The sequence below is a fragment of the Urocampus carinirostris genome, chromosome 19, assembly GCF_059441175.1.
Source record: "Urocampus carinirostris isolate Australia breed hairy pipefish chromosome 19, RoL_Ucar_1.0, whole genome shotgun sequence".
In the NCBI taxonomy this organism is placed as follows: domain Eukaryota; kingdom Metazoa; phylum Chordata; class Actinopteri; order Syngnathiformes; family Syngnathidae; genus Urocampus; species Urocampus carinirostris.
In genome coordinates, this window is record NC_142367.1 from 11,432,540 (window position 1) to 11,445,809 (window position 13,270).

The 13,270-nt window shown below is 38.1% G+C and overlaps 1 protein-coding gene across 2 annotated transcripts in view; it reads right to left on the reverse strand.

The window, feature by feature from the left end:
* LOC148347318 (leucine zipper putative tumor suppressor 2 homolog) overlaps positions 1 to 12,600 on the reverse strand; it is a 16,100-nt gene extending 3,500 nt beyond the window's left edge. The window contains exons 1-3 of one of the 2 annotated variants that reach the window (XM_088323246.1): positions 12,356 to 12,600; positions 2,466 to 2,903; positions 977 to 1,543 (exon numbers count right to left, since the gene is read on the reverse strand). In XM_088323246.1, the coding sequence (XP_088179372.1) occupies positions 977 to 1,543; positions 2,466 to 2,876 (978 nt within the window). In that variant the 5' untranslated portion in view covers positions 2,877 to 2,903; positions 12,356 to 12,600. Of the gene's footprint in view, positions 1 to 976; positions 1,544 to 2,465; positions 2,904 to 5,471; positions 5,682 to 12,355 lie in introns of those variants that run through there. The other variant, XM_088323247.1, reaches the window with a different exon arrangement.
* Between the last annotated feature and the right edge of the window lie 670 nt (positions 12,601 to 13,270).

Consider the following 13,270-nt stretch of genomic DNA (forward strand, 5'->3'; position numbering starts at 1 on the left):
AGCCTACCTAGACCCAGCTGTCCCTCTAAACATTTGGCCCAAACCAGAGGACATTTAATCAGAGAAGCAACTAAGAGGCCCATGATCATATTGGATGACTTAAAGGCAGACACAGCAGAGGAAGGACAATCTGTGCTATTCGTTATACTAAGTTTAAATCTACCCTTATGGTAGAATGGCAAGAAGAAAGCCTGTTCTGAATACCATAGAAAGGCCTGTTTTGAGTTTGCAAAAAGCTAAATGGGAGACAGAAATAACACGTGGAACAAGGTTCTCTGGTCAGATGAGACCAAAACTGAACGTTTAAGGCTGAATGCAAAGTGTTACGTTTGGTGTAAGACTGCACATCACCCTGAAAACATAGTGGCTGCATCATGCTCTGAGGTTGCTTTGCTTTAGCAGGGACTTGGAAGATTGTTAGAGTTAATGTGAAATAGGATCGAGCCAAATACAGGGCAATTCTGAAAGAAAATATAGTCTGCAAGAGATCTGAGAATCTACGATGGAATGGTTTAAAACTAACAATATATGGGTGTGACAATGGCCAAGCCAAAGTCAATCTGTCAATCCTATAGATCATTTGTGGAAAGATCTGAAAAGTGCTTTGCACAAAAGTTTAACATTAAACCTTGAAGAACTTGAGATGTTTTGTAGGGATGAATGGGCAAAATTTTCAGTTTTACAATAAGCAAAAGGTATAGAAACATACCCCAAAAAACTGTTGCTGTGATTGCAAAAAAAGGAGGTTGTAAAAAGTTTTAACTCAGAGGAGGGCAATATTTTTAACAAATACAAATTTGTTGGCACAGTATGAAATCTCGAGGTAATTTGGTTTCTTTTTACGATTGTGTCTCACGTGTTGTTGATTCTTCTTTTTTTTATTGATAAGTTTGAAGCCTGGAAATATGTCAAAAGGTTCTTGGGGCGGCAAATATTTTTGCAAGGCACTGTATATCTCAAATCTACATCTTGTTACCTGACAGATAGCAGCTTCATTGTCATCCAAATTGTCTCGGAGTAGCTGGAGCTCTGCCTCCCTCGCCCTCAGCTTGTCCTCCAGGTCCCTGACCACGCCCTCGTAGCCGTCTGCCGCCCCCGGCGAGCGGCCGCCAGACCCGCAGTCAGACGGTGGCTGGCCTCGGCCACTAAGCGATCCCGACCCGGTGCTCTTGCTGGAGGACGAGCGCCCGCTGTCAGAGTTGGAGTGCCCGTGGACGCCGCCAATTTTGCCGGTTTCTAAATGGCCTGCGGCCAGCGTCGGCCCATCTCCCGCCGCAAGGCTGGAGAGAGAGTAGCGTCCTGAATCTGACAACGAGCAGGAGTGGCCGCTGCTCCCGCCGCCGCTCCGTCCTGCGCTGTACGAACTGCGTCGTTCGGATCCAGAAGGCGACAGTTCCCGGTGAGCGGAACCGGTGCCAAGCGGGCTGTTTTGGCTCTCGGGTACGTTGGCGCCATGTCGGGGGGACAGGTACTGCATGGCGCCCCGGCTCTTGGGAACCACAGGTTTGAAGGCGGTGGGTCGCAGGACTGATTTTTCCATGTTCTGTGAGTAAAAGGTCCGTCATGAGAACATATATTGCTAGGCGATAATTGTAAAACTTACTGGCTATAAAATAATGTTATTGAAACAATTTTAAAAAATCAAAACAAATAAAAATACATGGAAAAAAAAAAAGTAAGTTTCAGTTAATTTATAAATATCAGTATGTTGCATAAAAAACACTCAGATTAACTAATTTAATAATAAATATAAAAGACAAAAATCAATATCAGTGTCAAAAGGCATTAGTTCTTGCTGCAGTGAGAAATGCCCTTCTTTAGAATTTATGATAAATTATCAATATAAAAACTTGCAAAGAATTTCCTGCAATTTCGACAACAAAAAAATTATAGCTTTCACCTTTTAGTCTTTTTAAAGAGGAACGCTGAGGTTGCCCGCGGACCTGTTCTGAAAATAGCTCATCAGTGCTGGGTCATTGCAACTTCCTCGTAAAATTATTTTTTTAGTGGTTGACTGAAACTAACTCAACTTCCAATAAGTACCTTTGTAATAACATGGTAAAAATATAGTAATAGCATGACTATGCATTTCAAACTGTGTGCCCTTTGCGCTAAGTAGAAACAGAAGTAGCTCTCAGCTTGAAAAAGGATGGAGGCCCTTGCACTCGTGCCGTCAGAACTGTTAGAGAAAGTTTTACATTAAAATATGTATTATTTCGAAATATACAAAACGATGAACTATTATTCTAAGATTTTAGCAGTAGCAGCAAAAAATATCACAGTGTAGCATCACTGTACTGCCGATGAAGTTATATAATGGCATTTTGAGATACTAATATGAAAATAGGTTTTCTTCCATAGAAAAGTTTATTTCACAGTTTTAAATAAAATATCAAGGCTACATTTAGGATTGTATTCTGTACAATGAAATGAATAAATGTTGTCAGTCTGCAACTGGGACTCACCTTTTCCAGTTTTCCCGACACTGGTATGAGTTTGGGTGGTGGTCCTCCAACATTCCCATTCAAGCCCTCTTTCACCTCATCCTGGTATCTCGACGGGCTCGTCAGCGCAATCTGCTGGTCGTCCCATTCATCTACATGATCCCACCTCTCTCTCCCCCTGCTGGACGTCCTGAGTACCGGAGGACTTCGGTTCTGCAGGAAGCGCTCCTGAGGAGACTCCGAGCCAGGTAAGGATATTCCTCGCCGAACTCGGCGATCCCGGTGGGATCGTGCCGGGAGGTCCAAAGCGGCGGCGGCGCCGGACATGTTGAAAGGCGGCGACGGCCCTGAGCGGTGTCGTCTGCGGGAGCGTGAGTTGTGGCCTATGTCGAGGGGTTCTGCGGGGATGGGCGGAGCCTGGACCAGCGCCATCTTGGATGCGAGGTGGCCTCAAGGCTTCTGGAATTTAAATGACACACATAGGTTAACTACCAACAATAGTTTTTTTGCAAGATGAAATACAATAAAACTTTTACTTTTTACACCGGTTTAATCACAGTGATTTATTTTTTTTAAAGTGATCCATGTGTCCTTGGATTTTCTGGTAAGTGGCCCTCCAGAGTCAAATGTCTGGGCAACTGTGTACGAAATTCTTTCCTAATAAAAATGTTTTCGAATAAAATGTCACCAGGTAAGGTCTCTCTAAACCTCTATAGTGTGCATGGATTTGTTCTACGTTTTAGCCATTAGTATTTTTCGTATTCTAACTATCATCAAAACACCGGCCTCCTGTCTGATGCATCTGTCCTCATCCGTGCGACCCATAGGAGCTGATATACTTCACATGACAACGCTCAACTAATACCAGATGTCGTTAATCACGAGAGCAGAAGAAATGCAAAAGCAAAGCAAAACCACCAGAAGAGGCATGTTGGCGTCATTTTTAAGCAGACTTGTTTTATTTTTGTCTATTTAATGTGGGATCTTATTGAGTTAGACTGCTGAAAGACATGGCAACAATTTCAAGTATTTAACATCACCTCACTCAAAATGTCAGCATTTTTCAAACCTTGGTGAAAATCTCATTTACATTGTAGAATAAAAGAAAACTGCCAACATGCGTGTGAGATCACTCTCATCACCCCCATACCCCTGCCTACTTTCTTTCAACGTAATGTGCTCCGTGACTGGAACCCCTAGGGTAAGAGTAAGATAAAAGTACAAAGGCGCGGTGGAAATATATATATATATATAATATATATATATATATATACAGACATGGGGACTTGAGACTTAGTGACTTGGACTCGAGTCGACTCGAGTCGCTGTTTTTATGACTTGTGACTTGACTTGGACTTGGCAATCTAAGACTCGGGACTTGACTTGTGACTTGACTTGCCCAAGAAAAAAATACTTGGGACTTACTTGGGACTTGAAGGTGAAGACTTGAGACTTACTTGAGACTTGCACATGTGTGACTTGGTCCCATGTCTGTATATATATATATATATATATATAAAAAGGCTCTTTGAACTCAGATTGTTAACACATACTTAACAGAGAAGTCATTTGATTTTGAACTTTTTAAGCAGACCTTTAACTACGCGCCCCACTTTTGAGCTATTGAAAGTAGCTCTATGCAAATTACATTTACAGAAAGTATTTCAATCAAATTCCATGTTAAAGTTACCCAAAATAGTTAATGGCATTTAGCAACATGTTTTAATTAAGGTTCGATAGCAAACACATACAGTGACAATACCACTTAATACACACTACAAGTACACACCATACAAAGTGCAAACCAGCATGTCCAACGCTAGACTGGAAGAACCCCCCCCTCCATTTTGGTGGCCCACACACAAGCAAACAGGCTCAACCATTGATGAGGCCCATTCAAGCAGCACAAACGGGCCTTGAGAGGCTTTCGGGCTCACAAGCAAAAGGGCCTCTTTTTTCTTGGAGGGAAGACTGTTTGGCAACAAAAGCAACTGTCGCCACGCATCGGTACAGCACTCCACCAAAATAAACAAAACCTGAGGATAGCACAGGTTCCTGATGAGATGCACTCATCTAAATTCTCATCAAAAGCGGATGTGGGAGCAGAAAGGTAGGCCAGCATACTGGAGGAGGAGTAGGGGGTCATCACTCCCGCCAGACGCTGCTGCTAAAAGCGTCCTTGGAGCGACTGCATTGAAAATACTCTCAGATCCGCTCTAAAAATGAAGCCATTAGCGCTCAACCAACACATAGTTTCCCTACCTTTCAAGGACACTCTAAATTCTAAGGCTTCCTGAATGCATCCTTCCAACACAGGCTAGAGAAGGAAATGAACATAGGTTGTTGTGTTGAAGAAGTCGGCTGGTTGCACTCATCAACAGCCAAGTAGGTTGGGGGGTGGGGGGCATATGAAGTAAAATCTGAGTCATTGCGGCCGAGCTCATACAAATAAAAGTATTTTCCGAGTCAAAACGAATGAAGAGTGGAGTGGGAATATAAAGACACTTTGAAATGTTTTTGGGAAATTATACTAAAAATATGTTCACGCCTATCCAAACAATAAATGTGAGAACCTTTAAAGATTTTTTTAAATAATGTGACCTTTCAATGGTGCTCAGAAGATTTTTTAATGATCAAAAATTCCCAACGGATTGCGTATGATGTAGAGGGCAGGGCTTTAGCACCATCCCGGATATTTGTATGCACACAAATTTCCAATGATATGAATCACTTGGAAAATATTATATCAAACAACAAGGAATTGTCTTTAAATCGTACCAATGTTCTAATAGATTTTGTGTGTTGCAGTCGGCAGGCCTAAGACACCAATCAGGCTCCATATGTGCACATAACTGCTAAATGTGCTAGAATTTTTCATATCGGCGTTTTCTTGGGGAAAAAAAGCTTTTTGAAATCCTTTTTACCACAATGGGAAAAAAATTGAATTTGAAAGAGACGATACGTTAAATATTGATGGATATAGAAAACACTTGAGGGACCTATTCAAATAACAAACATAAAATCTACCTTTGATACACAATATTTTGACATGACAGTGAAAACGTAAACCGATACATCCCGTGTGACGTCAAACTTCAATCCGGTTCCTCTGGTCGGTCTAGCGCTCGCTTTGTATCCCAACTCGGCTTGATCCCTAAGGCAGCGAGCCCTTGACATATACCTATCGTCATTTCCTGTATCGCATGTTTGCCTCCACTCAGAACACGAACTGAATCCCTATCAAAGACGTGCACGCTTCTTAGGCTGCCGAAATCTGCTGGTTATTAATGACAGATGCCAGAGGGGAGGGGCTACATAACGATTTAATCTCAAAACAATCTCTTCTAAATCCTTTCCTCTTCTGTCGGCAAAAGAGAACCGAATATGTAACCTATTAAGAGGTAAATGTGTAATAAGTATTATATATAATATTTTTATAGCATGCAACATGTTCTTTTAAATCATTTTCCTTTTAAAGAATACAATTCTATCTGCAAAACAGAAATAAAGATGTAATGTATTTAGAAAATATGTGTATCAAATGTGTCATAACCATAAGAAATAGTATTTTCTAAAATGCAACTTGTTCCTTTAAATCCTTTCCTGGACCAAATACAATTATGTCTGCATAACAAGAACAAATTTGTAATCTATTTGAAAGGGAATGTGTAGTAAATGTGTAAAAACTATAGTACTGTATATAGCAGGGGTCTCAAAGCTTTTTCTAGCCAAGAGCTACTTTTTGTTATTAATTAGCGCAAAATGTAATATATATTTCTAAAATAACTACTTTTCATGTAATTACTATGTTATTCCCTGCTTAATTATTGGAAGTAGGGTTAAATAGACTCAGTCAACCACAAAAAAATACATATTTTACAAGAAAAGCACAATGTCCCAGTACTGGTGAGTTAAATTCAGAACATGTCAGCAGGCACCCCTTAAGGGGCACCCTGGTGCCCGCTGGCACCACATTGGAGAACCCTGGTGTACAGCATTTTCTAGCATACAATTTGTTCTTTTAAATCCTTTCCTGCACAGAATACAAGTCTGTCTGCAGAAAAGCAATAATATGTAACCTATTTAGAATAGAGGTGTAATACGATAAGTTTTCTTTTCTAGCATGCAACTTTTTCCAATAAATCAGGGGTGTTCAACGTGGTGCCCAGGGCCACCAGGATGCCCCCTAAGGATAGCTGGGGAAGCCCATGAACCTGTTCTGAAAATAGCTCACGAGTGCTGCTGGGTCATTGTGATTTTTTCTTAAAATATTTTTTTAGTAGTCTTTTCAAGCCTAGCAACCTGATGATAATACAGTAACAACATAGTAATAGGATTATTTTAGAAATGTATATCAAAATGGTAGCCTTTTCTGCGCTAATTAGTAACAAAAAGTAGTTTTAGATCCTTTCCTGCACAGAATAAAATTCTATGTGCAAAACAGATGTGAATATTGTATTGTATTTATTCAGCCAGTATAAAACATAAACATGATATATACAAGAACTCATTTGACACGCGAACTCTCAATAATGATAATATAACAGATTTAAAAGAATAAAAGAATAGGAGTAAAAACGATATTGTAGTGTATAATACAGGGTAATTATATAGAATAGTTTAAAAAGAAAGAATATGTAGATAACAAGACTAGAGTAGAATAGGTCAGAGGAACGCCGTTGGCATAATACTATACATAATAACCTAAATCAATTCCCGTTGAACAATGTAACCTATTTGGAGAATATGTATAATAAATGTGTTATGAACTTGTAACAGCCAAAATATTTTGTTATTGTTGCATGTTGAAAAGCTATCTTTTACACATAAAATTATGCAATAATAGTCTTTTCCATGCTTGCTGGAGATGAATAAATAAATCCACATGATTGGAATGCACATCTTGTGCCCGAGGCATGCCCGGCGTCCACAAACACCCCCGCCGCCGTCCTTAAGGCAGCATAAGCCTTTATGTAACACGGTGACGCAGCCGCCCTGGTACAAGCAGCCCATCTGCACCCACAACGCCCCCAATCATGCCCGTTTGACCAGTCGGAGGCCCCTGGGCTGGAGAATAATCAGGCCAGAAAAATCGGCGCGATGAGATATGTATACAAAAATAAACGCACGAGTGACCTCAGGGAGAGGTCGCCCCACTTGCGCCGAGTACAGTTTAATGCCCCGGCAGTATTTGAGACCGTTGAAATTGAGTTGCAGTTCTAATAAAACTTCAAAATGTTCACATATTCAATGTTATCCGGTCTATACTCAAAATCTAGATTGTTTTTTTATTTTATTTTAAGGGTTATTTGAAAAACTTATGTAATTAAAAAGATGATTACGTTTATTTTATTATATTCCTTTTGTCTGTCTAGATGATTTTGCTATTTTTTTTTTGTGCTGCTTGAATTTTTTTCGCTCACAAAAATACCATAATTTTTCTCATTTTATGGATAATTTCTTTGTTTTAGTATAACAAATTATATATTTCTTAAATGAATTGAAAAATAAATCCAAGTTATTTATTATGAATTTAATACATATATTTTTTATTACAAATACCAATTTTGCTAGATGTAGAGAATGTTTTTTCAGAAAATATATCTTGAAATCTGTAAATGATAGCCAAGTACATGGTAAAATCCTTTTATTTTATAAAATTAGTAGCTTTAGTACTTTAAATTGAAATACAAGGATGTTTGGAAATATTATTCAAAATGCACCAGAGTATTATTTGTATTAATAAAATGTAATATTAATTATTAACGCCCCAGTGTGTAATATTTGACCACTAGAAGGCTCAGTGCCAAGAGCACAGCGTAGCAGCAAAGTGTCAGACAAACATAATAATAATAATAATAATAATTTCCTTTGTATTGTCATTCTGTGTAACAATGTACACAGAACGAAATGTCGATACACCTGACCCGTTGTAGCGAGCCGATGCAGCCGCAGCCAACAGAGGGCGCCGCCATTTTACCAATGTTATAAGTCTTAGGTATGACTCGGCCGAGGCGCGAACCAGCGACCTCCCAGTCTCAAAGCGGCGCCTTACATGGCGGTGACTTCTAGGTAGGGATTTCACGATGAAAGAAATACAAATTTCTCTACCTATGTTTTTTTTTTATAAAAATCAACATTTGTATGATAGTTCATGTATTCAAATCAATGCTTATTTTGTACCACTAGGAGGCACTAAATATCACACACTGTCCCTTTATCCTCACCAAACTCTGTACGGGAAGGCTGCAGTAGCTGGAATTGACCCAGGACCTCCGCACTGTAGGGCTGTTAGGTAACCACCCAATCACCGTGCCGCCTCAAAGAATATTTCAAATGATTTATGATAAATGTAGTATATTTTAATTAATTTGTAAGGTTTATGCATACATTACATCAAAATATGTTTTATAAAAAAATAGTTTAAAATAATATTTTTACAATTATTTACAATTGTTTTTACTTAATCCTGATGTTGTGTTAAGAGTCTTCAGTGACCCATTTCAAGGTTATAGAATTTAACAACTAATGTGTGTCAGGGGCCATAAATCAAAATACAATGGAAATATATGGTTATGGATGTATATAATGTTTATTAGGATGTTGTAATGACTATACTGAGTGATACTTTTTGGTAGTCAGGAATGAGTTAGGCCCTGGGTCAAAATTCACTCGCTAACAAAGATGAGTGGTGAATATTCCCATTTCCTAAAACGAGAAAATAATTTAGCTTTTTTAAAGCAATTTTTAATACAAAAATATTGTAAATTGTACCAAAATACTAAAATGACCGAAATGATTTGGCAAAGGGACAATATATATATATATATATATATATATATATATATATATATAGATAGATAGATAGATAGATACTTTATTCATCCCTGAAGGGAAATTCACATTTCCAGCAGCATCCCTGAGCTGAGAACAGTACAATAATAAAGCCAAAAGAATACATAATATAATATATATATATATATATATATATATATATATATATATATGTATTTTTTTTTTTTTTTTTGCAGTGTTGAATATATACCAGTAATTTTAATTATTCTTTACAGAACCTTTATACAACTTCAAACATTTCCTTGAAGAAAAAGAGCCCATGAAAACAAACCAAGATCTAGATTAATAAGAGCGAATTAAGAATGGCTTCCTGGATTTTAAAAAATTGACATTCTTCTGTTTCATCTTGATTAACTCCGGAGCTGGGCAAAGCCGTCTGGTGTTACGGTCCACTCGTGAGGAAAGTGGGCCAAAAGTCAAAGAGGGAGGCGAGAAAATATGGAAATGTGGCGAGGTGAAAGAAATCCAGGCATTGACACATGCTGTGCACCTGAGAAATTGGGTCAGAGACAGAAAAATACAGACCTTTTATACTTTTATTTCAAAAAAATTCCCATGTGGTCTGGGGTCAAACTGTCGAAAACACATGTCCCAACTTTTTATTTCTTAACCCAATTTTATGGACGGAACTTTTCTTTTTAGTGCTTACACAGCTTAGCGGCGTAGACAGGCTCAAAACTGCCAACCAGTCGGTCTTGTCGCTCAGGGTGATGAGGAAGAAACAAACCTTTTGATTTGTTTCATGTCTGCACAGGAAAGGTTTGACTCACTAAACCCGTCCTGTGTACGTAAAAATCAATTGCAGTGTCACTGCCTGATAAATTCTTGACTAAACTGGAGTATGTACACAAAGTGATTTCAACTTTTTGCGATGTGCATTTGCAATCGACAAAAGTCTTGGTATGGAAGCCCAAGAGTGCTGATAAATAACTATACATGACCTTTTTTAAATAAAATATTCTGCTTGGTAATAATTTTCTAATGTATTATATTTTTATACTTCGAATCCTAACTGATATCTCATAATTTGTATGTTTGAGACCATCTAATTTTCTATTATAATGTATTTATTTCATTTCCATGATTAAATTTTAAAAAAATTAAAACAAATTAAAACCAAAATATTTTCTGATCAGCAACCGGAGAATTCTGAAATAAAAAGGCCATGAAAGATGTCTATGCTTTTTGTGAATTCAATAAAATAAATATTTAGAAATGTATGATTGAAATGAATTGTCTTTATTGTCATTTATATCAACGTTGCGAAACATTGTATGCAATGAGATTAGACATGGCACACAATAGTGAAGATTTAATAAAGACTTTACAGAGAAAATAAAAAGGTAAAAGACTGTCAGGATAAATAGGCAATAAAATAGTTACAACATAGAGCTTAGAAACCGGCCTAAGTTATAATAATGATGCAATTAGAGGAAATAGTACAACATCAATGAAAAATGCAATAACATTTAGCAGCAACAAAAAAAACAAAATAAATCACAAGGTGTATATTTTCACTAATTCGTGCAATAGTCTATATTTTCACAATGACATTTAACAGCAGCAAATAAGAATAACCCAAAATAAGATACATGATGTATTTTCTGTCAGAACCCGAACAGACAGTGGACCCAGACACGCAAAGTTTCCACACAGGTTTTGTTTTACGGAAACGGGGCAGTCATGTGCGGGAACACAAACGCCAGGGATCGCTGGGCAGAAGAGATCGGATCCGGTCAGGACAGACAGGATCAATACCAGATACAGGATACACAGGCAAGATACTGGAAGGGACAGACTGAATCGATACCGGATACAACAGCAAGATACCGGACAGGACTAGACAGACGGGATCGATACCAGATACTGGTTACACGAGCAAGATACTGGACAGGATGAAACAGACGGGATTGATAACGGATACTGGAGCAAGATACCAGACCGGGCAGAACAGACGGAATAGATACTGGATACACGAGCAAGATACTGGACAGGACGGATACTGGATACATGAGCAAGATACCGGACAGAAGAGGACAGACGGAATCGATAAACGGGCAAGATACCAGACAGGGCAGGGCAGACTGAATCAATACCGGATACAAAAGCAAGATTTAGGCCATCCTAAATTCAGTCAACTTTAACATTTATAGCTGTCAATGGCATTAAATGAGTTAAGACTGACCATTGTAGCGGTAGAATGTTCTGGTACAAGCAGTTTGCTTTTATTTGGAAACATGATAATTAAGATTTTTGCTTATTTTCCGATGCAATGCATCTACAATTTAAGTTTACGCTGCAAATTTCATTAAATTAAATAGCATGACAACATTTTTTATACCTCATCATTTCTCACTCTATTTTGAAAATGAAAAAAAAAATTATACATATATTATTGCAGATTAGAGACCCTTTTTTATTTTACGAATACGCCTTTACTTGCAGCACCACACAGCCCCCTGCAGGACAGTTTCGGTACTAACAGTTATTCTACATAATAATAACATCCTTTTTCAAAACTGAATGACGAGATGACATAATTCTATGTTTTTTTAACAAACTCTCGACCGCTTATATTTATTGTATTTGTAACCTATGGACGTCAATACATCTACTTCTATGAAATGAAGTTGCTATGCCTTGTGGCACTACACTGCCTCTGACAGGGCAGTAACGGTACTACAAATTAAGTCGTGTAATATCGACGAGTTTTCGATATGTATCGTACACACTCAGCCCACGAGGGACATACAGTCCTGGAATGCTCTTGTTTCTATCGTGCGGGATTAACTAGTGTATTGAATATATTGTTAAAAAGTATAATATCGTGCCACAAATGGGAATATCGTACGAACACACACACACCTTGACGACCGCGAATAGGAGTGGCAAAGTTAACGCGACTTCTACACTGTCGCCTACAAATGTTTAAAAAATATAATCATGATATATATCCAAAAATATTCCTGGAATATACATATATAGTGTTCATACATAACAAATAAATTGATAACATATTCAATATTCTTGAGAGACAGGAGGAAAAAGTAACTCACCCAACCATGGACGACGGCAAAGTGTCCTGAGCAGCAGCTGCGATCACAAGTAAATCCAAGTGCAACCTTTTTGACCCAAGTTAGTTTTAAAAAACGACTTTATCGCCGAATTCGAGACTTTTTCCAAATGTTGACGTAGGTGACGCTTCATTGTTCGACGCCATTCACACACAGACGAGAGTTTGTTGATGTGTGCTAAAACGAGGAGCGGTTAAGCTGAATAGAAGCGGGGAAAGGCGAATCCGGTCATGGTTTACAAAATAAAATTTCCTACATCCGGATCTTACAATAATAAAGGTTTGTTGTCCAATTAGAGCGCTACACGAAGTAAAAGTGTGGAATAAGTTACGTGATTAACATATTTTTACACTAAATATTCTAACCAAAGTTAAATCAAATGTATTTTCAAAACACCTTCAGGCTTTAAATTGCTATTCAAAGTGCTGTATAAAACATCCAGTGTACAATAAGGCAATCAAATGTCCTCCTTAGTCCCGACCCAACAACCCAACACGCGTAATACAGACACACACAATGGTTAAAATACAATAAAAACAAAAATAAATAGTAATATGAATAAAATATGATTATGACAGGGCACAGTCTAAACATGTGAGGAAAGGGACCTGAGGGAGGGTCACTCTACTGCTCTAGCCCTTGCTGAAACACTGAAAATAATTAATGGTACCATTGATGACAAAAAATGTCGTGGGGATCTTCATTGATATCAAGAAAGCTTTGACACGGTTGATCATGCAATATTAATTAACAAACTAAGATATCTACGTATTTGAGGTGTCGCATAAAACTGGCTTACAAAGCTACCTAAATAACAGAGACCATACATGCATCCTGGGATGGTCATATTTCTAATCACCAAGTGTGGTGTTCCTCATGGATCTGTCCTGGGACCTA